The following is a 24913-nucleotide window of genomic DNA, read 5'->3' on the forward strand; positions in this document are numbered from 1 at the left end:
ATGTTCTCATGTTCTGCGCAAGGAACTTAAACGTTAGCTTTTTTACATGACACATATTGCACTTTTACTTTCTTCTCCAACACTGTTTTTGCATTATTTAAACCAAATTGAACATATTTATTTATGTATTATATTAAGTTAAAATAAAAGTGTTCATTGTTCATTCAGTCTTGTTGTAATTGTCATTATTACAAATATATATATATATAAAAATTGGCCAATTAATCGGTATCGGCTTTTATTGGTCCTTCAATAATCGGTATCGGTCGACCTCTAATGAAATCTACACTATTAGAGGCTAAATGGTTATTCAGACTGAGAAACACAGTCACAGTAGGTTCAGGGCTTACGTCTCAAGGATGTTCAAGGCATAACCGGTCTTTATTCATTTCTATGGTTCAAGGGCAGAGCCATATATGTATCATGTATATTATTGGATCTGGTTCAAGGCACTCGGGTTGGAAGAAAATATATTTTATTTCTAAAAGGTCAGTGCATTGCTATAGAATTTTTAAAACGCAGAGATGCATTCAGAACGGCAATGTGTTTTAGCACAGGGCCTTGAAGGTAGTCTGAGGTAGTATGAGGTAAAACTCTTCTTCCTGCACCCATTACATTCCCGTTTAGGTCTGTTGAAACAAAGCAGTAAGTAGTACCACAGGGTCATTGAACACGAGGTTAAGCAATGCTTTGCTTCCCCATTGTGATGTCACCACACACAAGGACAAAGAGGAAAGAGTACAGTTCCATTAACTTTTCCCATATTGAGTCCACGCACCAGAGATTGTACAGGAAGTGTGTGTGTGTTACACCCTCCTCACTTGTTTCCTCCTTCCCCCTATAGGCTAAGGAGATGTGAGGACCGAGAATGAGTTGTGTTAGTTTTAAACGAGTGCAAAACATTGGTGTGTGTCAAGGGATATCTAGGCAAATGAAAGGAATGTAAGACCGGATAATGCAGCTCCATGCTGACACATTTTCATTCAGAATTGATCAGTGTTTTGCCTTTTGAAGGTGTACCGTCATGCAAAGCATAATGACAAGAAGATACTTGAGGTTGCTGGAAAGGCAGTCCAAGTTTTCAAGAGGGAAGCTAAGGTCTCACACAAGCATGCACATACACACACATTTGTGTGCTTTCTTTTTCTGTTATGTGTGTGTGACTGAGTATGTCGGTGTGTGCTTGCATGTGCTTGCGTGAGTGTGAGACCTAGGCTTCCTTAGCTAAAACACACACAATGCCCAGGTGGTGGGGTTGGCATGAGGAGAGTTCCAGGATATTGAGGCAGTCACCTGTCAAGGTGTTGGCAGCAGAACGGGAGTCTTGTTTAAAGATTCAGCAGGAAGATAGTGCTTCTCAGCTCCTCACAGTCACACGAGGCCATGACTTGCTCCTAACCATCTGATAAGCATGCTGAATCACTATCCTCGTTTCCTTTCCTTATTTAACTCTCCACTTCTTTCCAACTTCCTCAGATCTTTCTCACCCTTAATTTCTCCATTCCTTCCTCCATCATACCTTTCCCTTTCTTTTCATCCCCTTGTTCCACCCTTTCCTGTCTTCTCACCATCTCTGCTCATCTCCTTTCCCCCTCCATTTCTCTCTCAACATCAGGGAAAGTCCTTGAAGATAGTGCTCTATCAGTAATGATTTTCTGCTCTGGTGAGCAAGGAAACCCTCTTTTTCTCTCTTCCCTCTATGCTTTATTTTTTTGCAGGTTTGGAAGCCGAGGTAAGCCATCACGTCTTAGTGAGCCTTTTCGTCTGTTTTTCTCACTGCAGCGCTGAATGCAATTAGCTAAGGAGAGAAGCACATGTCTCTTGCAGCATGGAAGGGAGAGAGGTAGATAGATCTACAGAAATAGAGAGGCAGTGTTCACCTCGAGACAGGGCTGATAATGGATATTTCTAGTATTGGAAATCAGTCTTTGTTATGACAAATCCAATAGCTTTACTCCAAGACTATCAAATCCTTAAGCAATAAGACTTGGCTATAGAAACATTATCTACTGTTATATTACTTCATCATTAACCTTTATTTAAAATAAAAAAAAGTTAAACAAGCCAATTGGGAACAAAGGATTAGGTGGCCATGATAATATTAGATGTTGGGGTTGAAATTTAACCAAGACACAATACAAATACCAAGAGAGATGTATAATGAAAGGGAAATGGAAAACCTACCACCGAGACTTCAGTTTAAATGTCTCAACCAAAGAATGAAAATTGCAAAGAAATGTGAATTATATGCCTAACAAATGTCTTCCTTCCCCAATGGTATTATTGTACTCCAACGCATTGCACTCACTATAATGGATCCTTGGGCATGAAAAGATAATTGACAAAGAGGAAACGTTAACTCCAGTCTCACTTTCTCTCAGAAACTGTGATTTGACTTACCGATTAGCTATACTACACCATTGATAGAAAAAAATGTTGACTTGCAGAGTTCTTGCCAATACTTAAAAAAAACAATTTGATTTATTATTATTATTATTTTTATCCCCCCTTTTTCTCCCCAATTTTGTAGTCTCCAATTGTTAGTAGTTACTGTCTTGTCTCATCGCTACAACTCCCCTACGGACTCGGGAGAGGCGAAGGTCGAGAGCCATGCGTCCGAAACACAACCCAACCAAGCCGCACTGCTTCTTAACTTCTAGGATAGGGGGCAGCATTTTCACATTTGGATGAAAAGCGTGCCCAGAGTAAACTGCCTCCTACTCAGTCCCAGATGCTAATATATGCACATTATTTAGTATTAGTATTGGATAGAAAACACTCTGAAGTTTCTAAAACTGTTTGAATCATGTCTGTGACTATAACAGAACTTATTTGGCAGGCAAAACCCAGAGGACAAACCATTTAGATTTTTTTTTGTTTATTTGAGGTCACTCATTTCAATGGGTTTTTATTGGGAATCCAGATTTCTAAGGGACCTTCCTGCAGTTCCTATCACTTCCACTGGATGTCAACAGTCTTTAGAAATTGGTTGAGGTTTTTCCTTTGAGAAATTAAGAAGTAGCCATGTTCAGAATGAGGCTCCAGTGAGGTGTACTGTTTGTTAGAGGCGCGTGACCAGAAAGCATTGTTTTCCTCTGGTATTGAACACAGATCATCCTGTCTTCAATTTTATCGATTATTTACGTTAAAAATACCTAAAGTTGTATTACAAAAGTAGTTTGAAATGTTTGGACAAAGCTTACAGGTAACTTTGAGATATTTTGTAGTCACATTGTGCAAGTTGGAACCGGTATTTTTCTGGATCAAACGCACCAAATAAATGGACATTTTGGATATATTTCGATGGATTTAATCTAACAAAAAGGACCATTTGTGAAGTTTATGAGACATATTGAAGTGCCAAAAGAAGAAGCTTGTCAAAGGTAAGGCATGAATTATATCTTTCTTTCTGCGTTTTGTGTCGCGCCGGGAGGGTTTCGAATATGATGGTCTGTGTTTGTTTGCTTGGTTGCTATCCTCAGATAATAGCATTGTTTGCTTTCGCCGTAAAGCATTTTTGAAATCTGACACGTAGCTTTAATTTGGTATATTGAATGTGTGATTACATGAAAGTTGAATATTTATAGTCATTTATTTGAATTTGGCGCTCTGTATTTTCACTGGATGTTGGCCAGGTGAGACGCTACCGTCCCACATATCACAGAGAGGTTAACACAGCGCGCATCCAACCCGGAAACACCGTACACCTAGCGACCTGGTCAGCGTGCACTGCGCCCGGCCCGCCACAGGAGTCGCTGGTCCGCGATGAGACAAGGATAACCCTGCCGGCCAAACCCTCCCTAACCCGGACGACGCTAGGCCAATTGTGCGTCGCCCCATGGACCTCCCGGTCCCGGCTGGCTGCGACAGAGCCTGGGCTCGAACCCAGAGTCTCTGGTGGCACAGCTAACACTGCGATGCAGTGCCTTAGACCACTGCGCCACCCGGGAGGCTTTCCAATACTTTCTTTTTGTACTAGAATTGTCACTGTCTGAACCCCGAACAGTGCCAAACACAGACATTTACAAAAAAACTACACACCCAAATATCCCCTCAAACTACAACACTACTACTTTAGCAGGAGATGAAAAAGGGTAAGCTGGGTATTGTAGTTCACAGAATAAGAGATCAGATAATGCAGTGGTCTTTCAGTACCGATCTCTTCCTGATTGGTAGCCCTTTCCCGTATATGGGTATAAAAAAAATGGCAGCTTTTGTATTTGATAAGCGCCTAAATTGGAATGCAGTGGCTGTACTGTAACATGTATACAAGACGTCAGAGCTCAGGTTCTCCACTTCACAACGCTGTATGGTATTCGAATGACAGCTGTTAGAAACTATGCAGGAATTGCACCTCGATTCTCTGGTTGCAAAACTTAAAATGGTTCACCTAAGTCACAAAACAAGCATGTGTAGTGTAGAAAATCCTTGTACCACCTATAAACCACTGAAGTATATTTTCCATAACCAAAAATAATGTATTTTTTTCAGCTGTTAAGTTGGTGTACAAAACCGAAAGTAAAAGACAACAATTACATTTAAGAATGGGAAGCATAGACTTGCTTTCAATGAGAATGGCAAATCTATAACACATTTCTTTGTAAATTTGGTCGGGTTGTCCAAAGCTACATATTGCACCTCTCTCCCACGCAAATATCCTGCAATTCTATGCATTTTGCCATGGCTAATGCTGTGTTATTTTGCAATAAAACCAATACTGCTAAATTCATTGTTTGGTGAATTCTCTATTCTCCCTAACTGTCTAGCTTTTAATTTTGGTAATTGTTAGTTCTCAAAGATGATATTATTTAAAAATATATAGGTTCATTATCTTTTCTACATACTTTATATCTGGGTTTTAGTTTACACTGAAAGCCCTTTTCCATCCAGGAAATGTATTTTATATATGGGTCAAAGATGAGACATGTAAATTTGGTGTCCGAAGGACATTCATTTAACATATAAATATATGTATATGTATAAAATAAAAACCACTCAACTCTTACCCTTCTTTTGACCCGGAAATATTTGTGTTGCAAACTATTAAATTAAGGGAGTTATTGAGCTCTAAAGTGTGAAAATGTCCATCAGTGTAACTGTCCGGGTTAAAATTCTAATGACAAGTTTTAAAAATGTAGAAATTCATCCTAAAAAAATGTATGAACACCCATGGCATAATTGTGTTACTGTTTGCAACAATATATAGAATAATGGGCGACATACTGTATCTAAAAAATATTTAAAAACTTGAACTTTTGCGCTTCAACGTCATTCAGTATAACAAAGGTAAAAGGCCATTTTAAAGCATATAACATGATGTGAATCATGTGACATCACAAAGAAGATCCATTGAAGACCCTCTATAGAATAAGGGTACGTCTAAAGGCTATAAGAACTGGTCGTCTAAAGGCTATAAGAACTGGTCGTCTATAAGAACTGCGTTCGATTCAAACAGCTAGCGGGCCGGGGCTAGCAGATGTGCCTCCGGGGGACATCGCAATGATAGAGCCTGTTGAAACCCCCCTCGAACGGTTACGTCGGCAGACCAGTTGTGATGGATCGGCGGGGCTCCGTGTCGGCAGTCAAAGGGTCCAGGCCAAATGGCAAAATAGGTATTGTAGCCCAAGAATTGGCTGATGGACCTCTTCGGGTAGCCGGGAGATGGGCCTAGCTCCAGGCTAACTGGTGCTTGCTTCGGGACAGAGACGTTAGCCAGGAGTAGCCACTCGGATAGCAGCTAGCTAGCTGCAATGATCCGGTGTAAAGGTTCAGAGCTTTCTGAAGGAATCCGGAGATGTGGTAGAGAAAAAGCAGTCTGATATGCTCCGGGTTGATATTGCGCTGTGCAGACTGGCAGGAATTGACCGGGCTGAAGTCCGAGTTAACGGTGATGACCGCCAGCAGTGGCTAACTGACTACTAGCTAGTAGCTAGTTAGCTGGCTAGCTTCTGATGGGGGTTCCGGTTCTAAAGTGAAAAAATAACAGATCCATACCACATTGGCTGAGGCAGACTGCAGGAGAGTATGTTCAGTCCATAGATGGAAATTGAGATTTAAAATATATACAAAATATATACACGGGACAAGACAAAACAGACGTCCGACTGCTACGCCATCTTGGATTATGTATCAATGTGCTGAGGTGAGTCATTTTCTGAAATATTTCATTTCACCTTTTCACTCTCGTAACCTTTGTTACAAAAACACATGTCCTTCAGTACAACACTGAAAACATACTTTTAAATGTTATTTTTATAAAAGCTATATTAAATATGAAACAGATCATCTTTATAGGTCAAGGTCATTACTTTATATAGGTGGCCAAGGAACTGCCTGTTAAATATGTTTATGTATGAAATCCATCCTTCAGTACCACACTTTCGTCCTTCAGCACAACAAAAGTTTAATGTTATACCACAATGTCACCCGTTATGCTGATTGACAGTAGCTTTGTTATCCCATGTTTTCACTAGTTCACAACATTTAATCATGCAATTCATATTTACTTGTATGAATACTGAGCATTATCATTTTAAACTATTTTATAGCATTTTAAGGTATTTCAAGGCACATTATCTTTATACTGTAGATGCAGTTGCCTAATAAGGAGAGGACTGCACGGCACAGTCAAAAGATTAACACTGCTAGGAAGACACAAGCCAGAAGAAAAGCAAGGTATTGTTTTTATGGTTTCATGCTACTGTCAGCAACAGAATAGGATATAATAGGAAATAAAGCTGGGTGAATAACACTTATTAACATTAAGTTGTACAATTACACTGTAGTTAATGTTTTATTGCACTGCAGTTAAGGTATAACTGATGGATTATATTAGTTAATATAATATTACACACAATTATGGATTAAAAATGGATTATGAATTATATTAGTTAATAGCTGGGGCACTTTATGAAAAGTCGAGACAGTACACGTTTGAATTGAAGTAGTTTGATGGGCAATTTATGTAGCTATTTTGGGTAGGTATCTTGAAACTGCATTTGTGTACCTGCATTGAATAGAAATGTACCAGTTAGTGTAACAATGCATAATTACAACATTAACTATCATGTAATATTGCAACTTAATTCAACGTAACGTGTTTGCCGCAGGCTCAAATTATAGTAAAGTGATTACTACTCCCTGTTCACTCGTACCTGGCTGTGCAGTCACGACTCCAACACCATCATTAAATTTGCCGATGACACAACATTGGTAGGTCTGATCACTGACAACCACGAGACAGCCTATAGGGTGGTCGTCAGAGACCTGGCCCTGCGGTGCCAGAACAACCTCTCCCTCGACATGATCAAGACAAAAGGAGACGATTGTGGACTACAGGAAAAGGAGGACCGAGCACGCTCCCATTCTCATCGACGGGGCTGCAGTGGAGCAGGTTGAGAGCGTCAAGTTCCTTGGTATTCGATCACATCAACAACAAACTAACATGGTCCAAGCACACCAACTGCTATGCCTCCGACCGCAAGGCACTAGAGAGAGTAGTGCGTACGGCCCAGTGCATCACTGGGGCCAAGCTTCGTGCTATCCAGGACTTCTATACCAGGCGGTGTCAGAGGAAGGCCCTAAAAATTGTCAAAGACTCCAGCCACCCTAGTCATTGACTGTTCTCTCTGCTACCGCACGGCAAGCGGTCCCGGAGCGCCAAGTTTAGGTCCAAGAGGCTTCTAAACAGCTTCTACCCCCAAGCCATAACACTCCTGAACATCTAGTCAAACGGCTACCCAGACTATTTGCATTGCCCCCTCCCCTCCTCTCTGTTGTCATCTATGCAGTCACTTTAATTAAATCTACCTACATGTACATACTACCTCAACTAACCGGTGCCTCCGCACATTGACTCTGTATCGGTACCCCCCTGTGTATAGTTATTTTTTACTGTTGCTCTTTAATTACTTGTTACTTTTCTCTTATTCTTATCCGTATTTTGTTGTTGTTGTAAAGTAATAAAAACAATAGTAAAAAGACAGTGAAAAATAACAGCAGCAAAGTACCCATTTGAAGTACCCATTAGCTTAGAAAAAACATATGCGAGCGACAAATGCCTGTCTGTACGGCATGTGTGCCTGTGTGAGACCTTTCCCGAGTTCTTGCCAATACTTTCGATTTGTACTAGAAATGCTAAGTCTCATACCGTAAACTTCAATTATTAGCCTGGGCGTTTGATTGCTTAAAACACTTTACAAGACAGGCGCTTTTTAGAGAAATTATTATTTTTGAACCAGGAGTCTATTATTTTTGAACCAGGAGTCTATTTCCTTAAAGGACACAGCTTTTGCTTATTTGCATAGTTAATTGTTTAATTATTGCATTTACTTCCAACATTTTAATCAATTTCAAAATTTCCTGCACTAATTCATTTACACACTGTCACACTAACCCTTTACATCAACTTATCTTTGACAGAACAACTTTTTCTGCCCCCAGGTGGTGAGGGTAGGTAACAACATCTCCACCCCGCTGATCCTCAACACTGGGGCCCCACAAGGGTGCGTTCTGAGCCCTCTCCTGTACTCCCTGTTCACCCACGACTGCATGGCCATGCACGCCTCCAACTCAATCATCAAGTTTGCAGACATCACTACAGTGGTAGGCTTGATTACCAACAACGATGAGACGGCCTACAGGGAGAAGGATCGGAGTGTGTTGTCAGGAAAATAACCTCACACTCAACATCAACAAAACAAAGGAGATGATCGTGGACTTCAGGAAACAGCACAGGGAGCAGCCCCCTATCAACATCGACGGGACAGTAGTGGAGAGGGTAGTAAGTTTTAAGTTCCTCGGCGTACACATCACGGACAAACTGAATTGGTCCACCCACACAGACATCGTTGTGAAGAAGGCGCAGCAGCGTCTCTTCAACCTCAGGAGGCTGAAGAAATTTGGCTTGTCACCAAAAGCACTCACAAACTTTTACAGATGCACAACCGAGAGCATCCTGTCGGGCTGTATCACCGCCTGGTACGGCAACTGCTCCGCCCACAACCGTAAGGCTCTCCAGAGGGTAGTGAGGTCTGCACAACGCATCACCGGGGGCAAACTACCTGCCCCCCAGGCCACCTACACCACCCGATGTCACAGCAAGGCCATAAAGATCATCAAGGACAACAACCACCCGAGCCACTGCCTGTTCACCCCGCTATCATCCAGAAGGCGAGGTCAGTACAGGTCCATCAAAACAGGGACCGAGAGACTGAAAAACAGCTTCTATCTCAAAACCATCAGACTGTTAAACAGCCACCACTATCATTGAGTGGCTGCTGCCAACATACTGACTCAACTCCAGCCACTTTAATAATGGAAAAATGTATGTAAAAAAAATGTTTCACTAGCCACTTTAAACAATGCCACTTAATATAATGTTTACATACCCTACATTACTCATCTCATATGTATATACTGTACTCTATACCATCTACTGCATCTTGCCTATGCCGTTCTGTACCATCACTCATTCATGTATTTTTATGTACATATTCTTCATCCCTTTACACTTGTGTGTATAATGTAGTTGTTGTGAAATTGTTAGGTTAGATTACTCGTTGGTTATTACTGCATTATCTGAACTAGAAGCACAAGCATTTCGCTACACTCGCATTAACATCTGCTAACCATGTGTATGTGACAAATAACATTTGATTTATTGTTTGCCTAATACATTTTTTGTACTATTGGTTAGAGCCTGTAAGTAAGCATTTCACAGTAAGGTCTACACCTGTTGTATTCGGCGCACGTGACAAATAAACCTTTATTTGATATGACAGTTTCTGATAAAAAGTGAAAGACTGGAGAAGCTATTTCCTTTTCAACTATCTTTTCATGCTCTTAGGATCTATTATTATGGGATGCATTGGCGTACAATAATACCACTGGGGAAGGAGGACATTAATAGGCATATCATACCAAAAAAGTAGCAAAACTCTTTGGTTGTGACATTAAACTGAGGTCTCAGTCATCACCATACAGCTCTTGGTATTTGCTGCAAGTATATTGTGTCTTGGCTAAATTTCAAACCCAACATCTTATATTATCATGACCACCTAAACCTTATTTCCCAATTGGCTCATTTGGCCACAACTTATCTGGTAAAATAAAAAATTTAGATAATTTTTATATAGCCAAGTACCAAATGGCTTAAGGATTTGATAGTCTTTGAGTAAAGCTATTGGATGGGTCATAACAAAGAATGATTTCCAATACTAGAAATAACCATTATCAGAGCTGTCTCGAGGTGAACTCTGCCTCTCTATTTCTGTAGATCTATCTACCTCTCTCCCTTCCATGCTGCAAGAGACATGTGCTTCTCTCCTTAGCTAATTGCATTCAGCACTGCAGTGAGAAAATGAGACGAGAAAGCTCACTAAGACAGGCTTACATCGGCTTCCAAACCTGCATAAAACGTACAAAGGGAAGAGAATGAAAGATGGGGATGAGATAGTTAGTACGAATATAGAGAGGAAGAGAGATTCCTTGCTCACCAGAGCAGAAAATCATTACTGATAGAGCACTGGCTTCAAGGGATTTCCCCGATGTTCAGATAGAGAGTGGCTATGGTAATGGAGGGGGAAAGGAGAAGAGCAGAGATGGTGAGAAGACAGGAAAGGATGGAACAAAAAGGGATAAAAAGAAAGGGAAAGGTATGAGGGAGGAAAAGAGGGAAGGAGGAAGGAGTGGAAAAATGAAGAGGGGTGAGGAAAGAAGGGTGAGAGATGTGGAGGTTGGAAAGAGGGGAGAAGAGGAGGGTTAAATAAGGAAAGGAAATGAGGATAGTGATTCTTGAGACTCAGCATGCTTATCAGAGCCAGTCATGGCCTCGTGTGACTGTGAGGAGCTGAGAAGCACTATCTTCCTGTTGAAACTTTAAACAATACTCCTGTTCTGCTGTCAACTCCTTGAGAGGTGACTGCCTCAATCTCATACCATCTGGGGATGGTGTGTGTTTTCGCTAAGGAAGCTAAGTTCTCACACTCATGCAAACACACACGCTTAACAGAAAAAGAAAAGCACACGTGTGTGTCCACACTTTCGTGCATGCGTGAGCGCGACCTTAGCATCCCTCCTGAAAACGTACAGCCTTTCCTGTCAACTCAAGTAGCTTCTTTTCATTATCTATGATGTTGTGAGTGACAGTACACCTTCAAAAAGGCACCACACTGATCAATTCTGAATGAAAACGCGTCAGTAAACGAACTACTCATTCTCTCTGTCCTCACATCTCCTTAGTCAATAGGGGGAAGGAGGAAACATGGGAGGAGGGTGTAACACACAGAGTATAATGTAAAATGTAGCTGTTGTTCTTCTCTGTGGTGACTTCACAGTGGGGAAGCAAAGCATCCGTAACCTCACCTGTTCAATCAATCAAATGCATTTAGCGGGAACTGCTTCTCCAATGTCATGGTGACGTTGGCTAGCTAAGCACAGAAACCCCTCATCGGGTCTAACGGTCGTCTTGTGCTGAACGGCGCATGTGCAGGCTGTCAAATCAAAGGCACTCCTTCGATTTGAAGTCGCTTTTGACAAAAAATGGAAACCTGTCAGTTTGTCACTTTCACGAGGTTGTAGAAATAACATGTTCAACTACTTAAGACATTGGCTCGAATCTAGATTGTGCCTTTAGAGATCTAGAAAATTAACATGATGAAGAATCGTTCACTTCTCTCGTTGACTTACCCTACTTGGAAAGTCTCACACTGTTGCGCCTCTAGGTTTAGAAGCTCTGTGACAAGGGTTTATCGTTGGCTTTTCTACAGAAAAGTTTGGTGATCGACTAGGAATTCCTTGAAGATCGACTAGTCGATCGGTTGGTAACAACAGCAATAGAATTGATAAAAAGCAGAGTTGTATTCAAAACGGCAGTGCAATTTAGCTCAGGGGCTTCTGGGCATTTCTGAGGTCGTTCCAAAGTACTCCCCCCCCCCCCCCCCCCCCCCCGCCCCCGAAGCGTTACATACCGCACCCGCTGGCTTTCTGACCGACTGCTACGGCAAGAACTGGTCCCAAACCAGTTATTTTAGGCGTATGTGACACAGCTCACTTGCCAGACATGGTCCCATTAATTTTGCACTCTGTAGGCAATATCAAATGCGCAAAAATAGGTTAAATTACCAGAGCTTCTCACGTGGCCCATTCTATTAATATGTCTGTATTACTGGGCTGTATCAGCCAATATGATGGATGTAGTTGAAGAGAGCAGAGTTGGACACACTTGCACTTTCTCTTGAGCAATTTTTATAGCCTACCGTTTAGCAGTGAGAAGATTTTCAGACAGAAATATGGATGATCAATATTTATTTCTACGCAATGTTGTAAACTATAGCCTAATCATATGTAGGAAGTACATTTCCTTGGAAAGATAACTGCCCCGTGCGTCTCCGCCCATGCATAGGCTATTGCCTACTCTATTTCATTTGGACCACACGCACACCTGACCTCGCAGGGATGGCTACTGAACTGGAAGCAGCAAGAATGATGACATCCAACACTTTCTACGTTTTTGCAAAGAGGATAGAGCCTAGACTACATGACCAAAAGTATATGGACACCCGCTCGTCGAACATGTCATTCCAAAATCATGGGCATTAATATGGCCTGCTGGAGGTCATTTTGCAGGGCTCTGGCAGTGCACCTCCTTGCACAAAGGCGGAGGTAGCGGTCCTGCTGCTGGGTTGTTGCCCTCCTACGGCCTCCTCCACGTCTCCTGATGTACTGGCCTGTCTCCTGGTAGCGCCTCCATGCTCTGGACACTACGCTAACAGACACAGCAAACCTTTTTGCCACAGCTCGCATTGATGTGCCATCCTGGATGAACTACACTACCTGAGCCACTTGTGTGGGTTGTAGACTCCATCTCATGCTACCACTAGAGTGAGAGCACCGCCAGCATTCAAAAGTGACCAAAACATCAGCCAGGAAGCATAGGAACTGAGAAGTGGTCTGTGGTCACCACCTGCAGAACCATTCCTTTTTTGGGGGTGTCTTACTAATTGCCTATAATTTCCACCTTTTGTCTATTCCATTTGCACAACAGCATGTGAAATTTATTGTCAATCAGTGTTGCTTCCTAAGTGGACAGTTTGATTTCACAGAAATGTGATTGACTTGGAGTTACATTGTGTTGTTTAAGTGTTCCCTTTATTTTTTTGAGCAGTGTATATATATATATATATATATATATATATGTGATATTCTACATGCAACAGACTGAATACTGAACACACTCTCGCATCATTAGCGAAGAGAAAGAGCAAAGAGAATATAAAGATATATATTTGAATTATACTTTTTACTAAATTATAATCACATTACAGCTGGCTCGCCTGCTCTTTCTCTTCGCTAATGATGCGAGAGTGTGTTCAGTATTCAGTCTGTTGCATGTAGAATATCCTAGCCTATTCATTGATGATATGCCCTACTTTAGTTGCAAAACATTGCAAGCTAAGAAATTCCAACAAAAAAAACAGCCGCTTTTGATTGCTGATAGATAGGCCTAGTGCACGGTTCTGACTGTCTGCCTGGTGGCCGACCTGCCTATACTGTGCCCCTCCACTCTCTCTCCGTCCTTCGCTAGCTCGCTATGAAAGACACAAGACACATTTGTTTCCGGAAGTGCGGCAACAAATCAGTCTACTCGGTTTAAAAAATACTGAATCTTAGGAATCGATTCCTAGTGGAAGATGTGTTTTCTTTCTACTAAATGGTATTGGCAAGTCACGTTATTTAACACATTTTAAAGTACTTTTTTTTTTTTTGGTGAGAGAGATCCGCGCGCAAGCAGGCCGCACGCAGACAGCTCGAGATTATTTGATTGACAGTTCTGGTTGCCTAGTGATGGTCCAGCTTCAGAAGCAGCATTCCTTTACAGTGGTATTCCTTTACAAGTAAAATGCCTGTTCATTGGCGCGTCAAAACCATCTCCAGGGCAGGTTTCGTGTCGGCATTTCAAAAGCTGTAGCGTGCCCTTACAGATGAGATCCTTTACAGGGTATATGGCGGCAGAAGATATAACTTCATTGCCTGACCCTAACAGTCATTAATACCTAATAGCTACTATTAATATGCATTGTGAATTGACATAGAACTGAATTTTTTTTCTCTTACTGTTTAAAAATGGTACTGATTTTTTTTTTAAGGCAAAATTGTCATGTACTTCCCCCCCAAATGGTAATATTTTACACCAATGCATCCCACTATAACGGATCCTTTGAGCATGAAAAGAGTTTATACAGAAGTGGAAATGGCTACTCCAGTCTTTCACTTTCCTCAGAAACTGCCATTTTTAGTACCCATTAGCCTATACTTCATCCTTTGATAGAAAAACCATGAGTGACGCGTGTCTGTACGTCATGTGTGCACACCTGAGACCCTCGGAGATCAATCTATTCCTGATTGTTAATCCAAACGAAGTCCAGAAATTGCTGTTTTTAAAGTCATTAATATTAATGACACTACAGAGACCTCATTAAACTGAAGGTCAAAATAGGGCCCCCATAGGTCTCTGGTCTGAAGTACTCCACTATATAGGGACTAAGGTGCCATTTGGGGCCCAGCGTAAGTCTTATGTTGACCTTCAGTAAAAATAGAATAACGAAGAAAATTGAAATCCATTGTGTTATTGACAAATATAATTGCTTTTTAAATGTCCTATGAGTACATCTTGAAGTTCGCCCGTCCTCCTCACCCACACATCTCAGCGTCATCAGTCATTGATATTTACAAAGGGCTCACAACCTGCTAAAGCATTTATGATGTTAGAATCTGGCAAACAGTGCTTTGCAAATACAATGTGCACTATGAAATGCTTCACAAACTGGCATGACCTTGTCATTTCTAAGGAGTCAAACGGAGAACAGCACCAACCAGAATAACAATTTATTCTATCAATCGGATATTGTGACAGCCATTTTTGATCGAGGAACTCCAGTTCCATATGAGGGCTTGACATTAACTTTTTTGCCATTTATCTTTCGGACAAGTTGGACAGAAAGCTCAAATCACTTGTGCCCCCCCCCCCCTAACACCACGGGCCAGAAAGATGAATGAAAATGGTGTTGTTTTATGCAAGGAACCACTTCACTAAATAATATTCACTATTACAGTATCACTGGTACTGACAATGGAAGGCTGCTGCTCTCTGAGCCCATATATTATAAAGTGTCTCCAGCCGTTGTGGCCTTGACCAAGGCACTGAACCCACCACAAAGTACAATACTGCACTAGTAGGCCACTGTATAAAACACGTGGGCCGTCAACCCTCCAATTGGAGACCTACTGGGTGGCATGCTTTTGATCCAGCCCTGCACAAACACACCAGTCAGCCTACCAAGGTCCTGTTGAGCAGCTGATTTTTGTAACAAATTGGTGTGTTCGAGCAGGGCTGGATCAAAAGCCTGCACACTCAGTAGCTCTCCTGGAAACTCCTGGGAGGATGGTTGGCCAACCTGCAACATTACAATTACAATCAAATACTTCTTAAGTCTATATAAAATAATTCCCTCCTTCAATGAACCAGGGATGAAATGGCTAAGGTGGGCAAGGTAGTTAACTAAGATGTTTATCTATTTGTAAGGTTAAAATATTCAGTGTTCAGGGGAGATCTTGACAGCATAGGAGTTACTTGTCAATAAGGCTATTCTAAGATTTTTTCAAAACTTTTTCAGATTACATGGCCAGTATTGAATAGAGGACCATCCTAACCAATTGCAAACCAGAGTATGCAGCACTGGTGTCATCAACTGTGCCCCTGTATGACCTGCGTGTCGGCCATTTGCGGTTAACACGAGTGCCTGTGGAAAGTTATTTTAGGACATGGGACATGACAATGACATTAAAACATGCTGATAACTAAATAGTTAACTAGCGAGATAGCCAATGTAACACAGTGTAGGTAGTCTGTGGTATATCATTGTCTTACTTGCTGAGCAAATCTCTCCCTCCCCCGGCAACAGCCCACTGACAAACGCAGGTGATGCACACACCATGACTTCTCCAGAGTTTTCATTGCTGATCAAAGAACTTGCTATAACTAGGCAAATAACTCATCAACAAATGTGCTTTGATTTTTTGTGTGATTTTTTTTTTAACTTAAATTTATATTCTTCTTGTATGACACATTTTTTTACATGCTCGAACCAGCAGACAAGCGTTAATGTCAAGGCCTGTATATGATATATTCATGTCTATATACACACCGTAAAACTTTAATTAAACCCAGTCTCAAATAGCCGCCACTCCCTTTTCAGCGAATAAACACTCGTTTCAAATAAACACTGGGTCTAAATTAAATTGTTTATGCGGTTACCATGGACACAGCTCTGATATACATATGGTCATGTGCATTAAACTTAATTATTATTTTTCATCTGTCATCGCCGCTAGCCATGGCACAACCACACTCATAGAGCAACATTCCAGCGATGCAACAGCCAGGCATTTTGGAATGGATCCAAAACAAGTGAGAGAATGGCAAAGTCAAAAAGTCAAAGTTCAGTGTTTGTCTGTGGATCAGACGAGGGCGAGACTGCTAGGTGGATCAGACGAGGGCGAGACTGCTAGGTGGATCAGACGAGGGCGAGACTGCAAGGTGGATCAGACGAGGGCGAGACTGCAAGGTGGATCAGACGAGGGTGAGACTGCAAGGTGGATCAGAAGAGGGTGAGACTGCAAGGTGAGTGGAGGCGCTGGTTGTGTTCAGTGATGGAAGCAAATAAATGCCTGGTCTATTAATTGAAGTTATGGTATTCAGACATTCAACCTAACATGAAAGGGCCTGGCGTACATGTTGCCACTCCTAGAGAGCTTTCATCCAGCAGTGTCCCTCCCCAAATGTAGAGGCCTCTTCCCCCCCTGCTGCATGGCTTCTGAACACTCTGCGTGCCCTGGAGCAGCTGTCAGAGGACCGACTAGGGTCCCCAGCCACATCATAATACACACAGACACAAACGACCTGAGAGTGAGGCAGGAAAGGGTGGCCACAGCACTCAAGGGAGTGATTGAAAAAGTCTTTTCCACTTTCCCCAACGCACAAGTGGACCTGCACCAAGAGGACCTACACCAAGTGGACCTACACCCAGACCACAGCGTCACCAGCTACATCCCCAACCAGTCGATAACTAGCCACACCTTATATAGCAGCCGCCCAATAGAATCCCCATACTACGATGACAGCTTCTCCATCCTAGATAGGGAGATCAACTCTTTCCAGGCCCAGGGACATGTACTAGTCTGTGGCGACCTAAATACCAGAACCAGACAAGAACCTGACACTCTTAACACACCGGGGGCAAACACCTACCTGGAGGTGACAGCATTCCCTCCCAAATATGCCCCCCAAGACACAACTATAACAAAACAACCAACAAAAACAGGTCACAACTCCTGCAGCTGTCTCACGTTGAGTCTGTACATAGTCAATGGTAGGCTTCGAGGGGACTCTTACGGTAGGAACACCTACAGATCATCCCTCAGCAGCAGTACTGTAGATTACTTCATCACTGACCTCAACCCCGAGTCTCTCAGAGCGTTCAGTCAGCCCACTAACACCCCAATCAGATCACAGCGAAATCATAGTCTACTAGAACAGAGCAATACTCAATCATGAGGCATCAAATCCAAAGGAACTGGATAATATTAAGAAATTCTACAACCACCTAAAAGGAAGTGATTCCCAAGCCTTCCATAACGAAGCCACCACCTACAGAGAGCTGAACCTGGAGAAGAGTCCCCTAAGCAAGCTGGTCCTGGGCTCTGTTCACAAACACAAACAGAGCCCCAGGCAGCAACACAATTAGACCCAACCAAATCATGAGAAAACAAAAAGATAATTATATGACACATTGGAAAGAGCAAACTAGGATGCTATTTGGCCCTAAACAGAGCACACAGTGGCAGAATAATTGACCACTGACTGACCCAACATTAAGGAAAGCTTTGACAATGTAGACTCAGTGAGCATAGCCTTGCTATTGAGAGAGGCCGCCGTAGGCAGACCTGGCTCTCAAGAGAAGACGAGCTTTGTGCACACTACTCATAAAATGAGGAAACTGAGCTGCACTTCCTTACCCCTTCCTGTGCCAAATGTATGATCATATTTGAGACACATTTTCCTCAGATTACACAGACCCACAAATAATTCGAAAACAAATCCAATTTTGATAAACTCCCATATCTATTGGGTTAAATACCACGGTGTGCAATCACAGCAGCAATATTTGTGACCTGTTGCCACAAGAAAGGGGCAACAAGTGAAGAACAAACCCTATTGTAAATACAACCCATATTTATGTTTATTTATTTTCCCTTGAACTATTTGCACATCATTACAACACTGTATATAGCCATAATATGACATTTGAAATGTGTGTTTTCCTTTGGAACTTTTGTGAGTGTACTGTTCATTTGACTTTTGTTTATGAGCTATTTCACTGGCTTTGGCAATGTAAAAAAAATTCCCATGCCAATAAAGCCCTTTGAATTGAATAGATACAGTGAAAGTGAGGATAGAGATATTCCGGTTTATGGAGCATCACGTTTAATATGCACAGATTTGGGCCCGTGGCCTAATCCCATTGTGAATATGAAACTAATTTCACCAACTCAGTTACTGCCATCTCGGCAATGACACACACACACACACAGGCAAAGAAAATACACTGATGGTTGGATAGACAGAGAATTCTGAGGTCTCCACTCAAGAGCAACAGAGGAGAAACACACTACAGTGAACACCGCAATGCCAGAGTCATGTTCATTAGTCAAAAATAAGAGCAAAAACACACGCCATAAGAGCATAAACACACGCCATGAAGTTGAACATTGGTAACATCTTCATTCAATGTCCAATTTCTCCCCTTTACACAAACTGACCGTGACCCTTTCCCAAGAGGACTCCTGTGCTAGCGTCCCAGTTGAACCACCTCTCTGCCAGACATCAACCCGGCAAAGCTGGTAAACACCATACTATATTGCTGTGCCCTACGACCCTAATTGTCACCCAATCATGACATAAATGATACATCATACAGATGGCCGTGTGTGTGTGGGCACGCATGGTAAAGTGACAGGGGATCTTTAGAGGTGATGAAATCACCTTTGGTTGGTAAGCAAGACCCCCCTCAGTGTGATCTACATGCTAAATCAGCTGTACCACACAGACAGACAGCACTAGAGGCAGAAAATACAACACCACGGAATATGGAGCGATATCCAATTATATTAGTATGTCAAATGAAGGCCATACCAATATATTCCCCAAAGTACAGTATGTTCAAATATGTTCAAAACTAATGACACATCAATGCTTTAGAGAGCAGGGATGTCTACTAATGACCATACTTATGCGGAAAATATATCTAAATAGTTTATTTGGCATACTAATATCAATATCATTGGATATCATTGAACAAGGAAAGTACGCCACTTAGACAGGGTGTCTGAGAATAAGGAGTTTTAAGTTGGAGCGATCCATCTTTTGGCTGGTCCACTGTGGCTCTTACCAGCGCAGGGCGATCTTGATGGGCGTGGTGAGGCAGGAGGTGAAGAGGTCAGCGGGGAGGTCAGGGTTCATGGGCAGTAGCTCTGAGGCCTCGCAGGCAGCCAGCTGGATACAGTTCTTCATGGAGGGGGGTAGAGGCATCTGGGCCAGGGGGTGGTTGGGGTTAATGGCTGCCACCTGGAAGAGAACAAAAGACTTGGATTGGAGATGAAGCTAATAGAGGCTATACAGAGACACAGGTCAAACAGATAAGCTACACAGACGGACACACCAATTCCATGCTATCACCGTCTGAATAAAATATGAGTTTTTATTCAAAAATAAAATAAAAAAGGTACAGACAAACAGAGAACACCAGGGCATAAGAGAAAATATGTAATACTGAACTCGTGCACTTGACCCACCCACCGCTTTCTAACTCTGACTTTGCTGATAGCTACTTTATTGAGGGAAGGTGTACTCACTGTGCCTGTTGTCCCACCTAGCCATCATAAGATGAATGCACTAACTGTAAGTCACTCTGGATAAGAGCCCTGCTAAATGACTCAAATGTAAATAAAGTCAAAGAGCGAAAAAGAGAGGTAAAGGGAAAGAGAAAGTAGACACAGTAGACACAGAACAAGAGAGAAGGGAAAACCAACCAGAGATGGTAACGCCGAGCAAGAGAAAGAGGACCAGATAAAAGAACAAGAACAGAACCAACAGAAGAGAGAAGAGACAGATAACAGGCCAGAGGGATGTGCAGGTCAGAGAAAGGGAGTGAAAACCTTTAGGACATTGGATCCTCTCACTGCTCTAAACTTCTGCTATCATCCGGTAATGAGATGTGGAAGAGAGCTTTTGAAGTTCAGGGTGGCGGAGGTGTTCGATAGCATAGTGTATTCTGAACAAACAGCCTCTGGAGCAGATATTGGAAAATGTGATATTATCATTCTGGGGAGCTGGACCGCCTGTACAATGCCATGAATACAAAGGTGTGAGAGAGCATGTGTGTGTGGAATGGACAGGTGTGTGTGTACGTTTGTTCCTGAGTGCGTGTGTGTGTGTCTACTCCTGTATGGGTGTATGGATCCATCCAGACCTGGTTTGATGTCAGTCTGCCTCTAGGCAGCTTGTGGAGGTGAGCTCCATTTTTCATTTGATGACCTCGGAGCGCTCCCTTCCCCTCCTCACCCAGGGCTGTTGACCACGGACTCCCTGGGCTTATAAATACTTCACAGACTTATGACTGAAGCGCTTGTACTTTCGAGCTTCAAATGTGTGACTTCTGCCATAATTCTACAATTCTGGCGCAGCCTAAAAAGGGAATGTGCAACACACACACACACACACACAGCCCACACAATCTGGAAAATGTGAGGTGAAAAAAGCTAACTTCTCCTCACAGTCAACTCCTCAACATCTGATGCAAGGCATGGTAAACCTAGGCTTATTTTTTATTTATTAACGCCTCTTAGGCCAGAGTGCAGACGATGGAAGGCTGGTCATGTTTTCCTAAGGGCTAGCTGGTAAACAGGCACACTGAAACGCAACCAGACAGACAGACCAGCATTTTCTCCAGATTTTCCCCTTCGGTGATGTGCAAATGCAACACTCCAAAACGTTCAATTGAAATGAACAGAGGCATGAAAGTAAGGTGTGTGTGTGAGAGATTCAGTGTGTTGTATGATTATACATCTCAGTTCAGGGTGCAACAGAGCTATGGGCAGAAGAGCCTTCCTCTCTAATTGTAGCTTGTTATAATGAGGAGACTCCAGAGAAAGGAAACTAAATGTAGGACCTGCAGCTATCTCAGTGTGACGTCCACGTGTGTCTTCATTGCTTTTAGATACAGACTCATAAAATAGCACTATTAAACCTACAGCTCTGCTCAGACCTGTCTGGATTAATAGGGACGTGTGTGTGTGCTGGCGTATGTACACTGTGCATGTCAGTGTCTTGTACGATTACATCTTCTCTGTCACTTCTTAATGATGAAATGGGGAATGTTACACTAACCAACGCAACATGGATATTTTAACTACTCTATAATGCATGATGGATCAACGATGGTGGAACAATATCGTTACACAAATCATTTGGGATATTGTGATACGGGTAAACAATACACCTTATGGAGAATACCACATTACTGCCTAAACCGTCTGCTTTTCGGGAATTAGCATATTAACACATTTGCATATCGTAATCTCATAAATTTGCATTACAATCATGGAAGGATTTTATTCATCACACTTGGGTATGCTAATTTTTGTTTACGTACACTAATTCACAGAACTAATCCGGGGGGGGGGGGGGGGGGGGGGGTGTATACACGCGCGCGCACACACACAGACAGCAAGGAGACAACAAACACACACGGAAGAGTGCATTAACTGAGAACAGATATACCAACAGACAAATGCACAACAGACTCCATCCGCCCAAAAGAAAGAGCACACAAACACACAGTCATTTCCACACAGCAGACAATGCAGTGAGCATCATACTGCTGACTCCATACAGTAAGTTCTGAAATATTTAGCAGGAAGCGGACTGATCATAACAGAGCACTCAGACACCACACCCCTGACTGAAGGTTGCATGTCTGTTAGAGAGGAGAGAGAGACCTCCCCATCCTTCCGCACCACTCCCCCTATTTCCCGGTAAAAAGCCCCTGCTGGGATCAAGTCTGTCCCTGTGTGTGTGTGTGTGTATGAGCGCGAGTGTGAACTAGGGTCACCCTCTTCGTGCACTCTGCTGCAGAGCGTTATGCTGTACCGGAAACAGGGATGGAGGGGGACTCCCTGCCTGGGTACTATCATGCATCTTTAATAGTCTTCCGGAACTACCTCCCTCCCTGTCTCTCCACCTGTCTCCTTCCTCTACCTCCCTCATCCTATTTCAATAGGGGGGGGGGGGGGGGGGGGGGGGTGCACTAAGGTGTAAAGTGGAGCCATTTTGCTTTCCGCCAGCTGATATTTGATGTTGAATAAGGTTTGTTCAAAATGTCACTTTTATTTTTATTGAAGACCAAGACACAGTTTTATTATTAAAAAAATGTTTACCCCTTTTACTCCTAAATTTTGTGGTATCCAATTGATAGTTAGTCTTGTCTCATCGCTGCGACTCCCGTACGGACTCGGGAGAGGCGAAGGTCGAGAGCCGTGCGTCCTCCGAAACACAACCCAACCAAGCTGCACTGCTTCTTGACACAATGCCTGCTTAACCCGGAATCCAGCTGCACCAATGTGTCAGAGGAAACGCTGTACACCTGGCGACCGTGTCAGTGTGCACTGCGCTCGGTCCGCCACATGAGTCGCTAGTGAGCAACGGGACAAGGACATCCCTGTCGGCTGCGACAGAGACTGGACTCGAACCCAGAATCTCTAGTGGCACAGCTAGCACTGCGATGCAGTGCCTTAGACCACTGCTCCACTCGGGAGTCCCAAAAGACAGTTCCGTTATGGCACATTAAATTCCATTCAATCACATTGCAATATATCATCCAGAAGGCGAGGTCAGTACAGGTGCATCAAAGCTGGGAACGAGACACTGAAAAACAGCTTCCATTTCAAGGCCATCAGACTGTTAAATAGCCATCACTAGCACATTAAAGGCTGCTGCCCTATATAGACTAGGAATCACTGGTCACTTTAATAATGTTCACAAATTTTGCTTTCATATGTATATACTGTATTCTATCCTATTCTACTGTATCTTAGTCTATGCCGCTCTGACATTGCTCGCCCAAATATTTATATATTTTTAATTCCATTCCTTTAGATGTCTGTATGGTATGTAATTGTTTGACATTACTTGTTAGATATTACTGCACTGTTGGAGCTAGAAACACAAGCATTTCGCTACACCCACAATAACTTCTGCTGAACACGTGTACGCGACAAATACAATTTGATTTGATTTCACAACAGTTCCAGCTGGCTGGAGCTAAGAGCTTTAGCCCATAGTGACCCAAAGAGAACCCAGACTGGCCAATTACACCAACACTTTTTAACAGCTGAGGAGCAAACGCTACTCTATCCCTCTCCCTTGCCCTCTCGCTCTAGATCTCTGTTGCTATCTCTCCCTCCCTCTTCCTTGCCCGCCCCCTCGCTCTACCGCCTATCACGCGCTGACAGCTTTAAGTGTTATTGATGGGCCGCTGGGCCTCGTCTCTCTCCTCCGTCTTTCCACCTCTACATCCCTCTATCGGGTCGTGGCCCCTGCTATCTCAGCCTGGTAAGAGTTGGACATACACTACCGGTCAAACGTTTCAGAACACCTACTCATTCAAAGGTTTTTCTTTATTTTTACTATTTTCTACATTGTTGAATAATAATGAAGATATCAAAACTATGAAATAACATATGGAATCAGGTAGTAAACAAAAAATAAACTTGATTCTTCAAATAGCCTTGATAACAGCTTTGCACACTCTTGGCATTTTCTCAACCAGGTTCATGAGGTAGTCACCTGGAATGCATTTCAATTAACAGGTGTGCCTTCTTAAAAGTTAATTTGTGCAATTTCTTGCCTTCTTAATTGCGTTTGAGCCAATCAGTTGTGTTGTGTCTCAACATCAACTGTTCAGAGGAGACTGTGTGAATCTGGGCTTCTTGGTCGAATTGCTGCAAAGAAACCACTACTAATGGACACCAATAACAAGAGACTTGCATGTGCCAAGAAACATGAGCAATGGACATTAGACTGGTGGAAATTTGTCCCTTGGTCTGGAGTCCAAATGGGATATTCATGGTTCCAACCTCTGTGTCTATATGAGAACGCGGTGTGGGTGAACGGATGACATCTGCATGTGTGGTTCCCACCGTAAAGCATGGAGGAGGTGTTATGGTGTGGGGGTGCTTTGCTGGTGACACTGTCTGATTTATTTAGAATTCAAGGCACACTTAACCAGCGTAGCTACCACAGCATTCTGCCGCGATACGCCATCCCATCTGGTTTGGACTTAGTGGGACGATCATTTGTTGACCCAACACACCTCCAGGCTGTATAAGTGCTATTTTACCAAGGAGAGTGATGGAGTGTTGCATCAGAAAATCTGGCCTCCACAATCCCCCTACCTCAACCAAATTGAGATGGTTTGGGATGAGTTGGACCGCAGAGTGAAGGAAAAGCAGCCAACAAGTGCTCAGCATATGTGGGAACTCCTTCAAGACTGTTGGAAAAGCCTTCCTGAGAGAATGCCAAGAGTGTGCAAAGCTGTTATCAAGGCAAAGGGTGGCTATTTGAAAAATCTGAAAATATAAAATCGATTTTGATTTGTTGAACACTTTTTTTGTTACTACATTATTCCATATGTGTTATTTCATCATTTGGATGTCTTCACTATTATTCACAATGTAGAAAAAAGTGAATAAAGAAAAACCCTTGAATGAGAAGGTGTTCGAAAACTTAGAGTAGATA

The 24913-nt window shown here is 42.6% G+C and overlaps 1 protein-coding gene across 8 annotated transcripts in view; it reads right to left on the bottom strand.

The window, feature by feature from the left end:
- LOC129839645 (regulatory-associated protein of mTOR) overlaps positions 1-24913 on the bottom strand; it is a 181314-nt gene that overhangs the window by 81311 nt on the left and 75090 nt on the right. For all 8 annotated transcript variants that reach the window (XM_055907182.1, XM_055907188.1, XM_055907185.1 and 5 more), the window contains exon 7: positions 19509-19684. In XM_055907182.1, the coding sequence (XP_055763157.1) occupies positions 19509-19684 (176 nt within the window). The remainder of the gene's footprint in view (positions 1-19508; positions 19685-24913) is intronic.

The sequence above is a fragment of the Salvelinus fontinalis genome, chromosome 40 (genome assembly GCF_029448725.1).
Source record: "Salvelinus fontinalis isolate EN_2023a chromosome 40, ASM2944872v1, whole genome shotgun sequence".
Lineage (NCBI taxonomy): Eukaryota > Metazoa > Chordata > Actinopteri > Salmoniformes > Salmonidae > Salvelinus > Salvelinus fontinalis.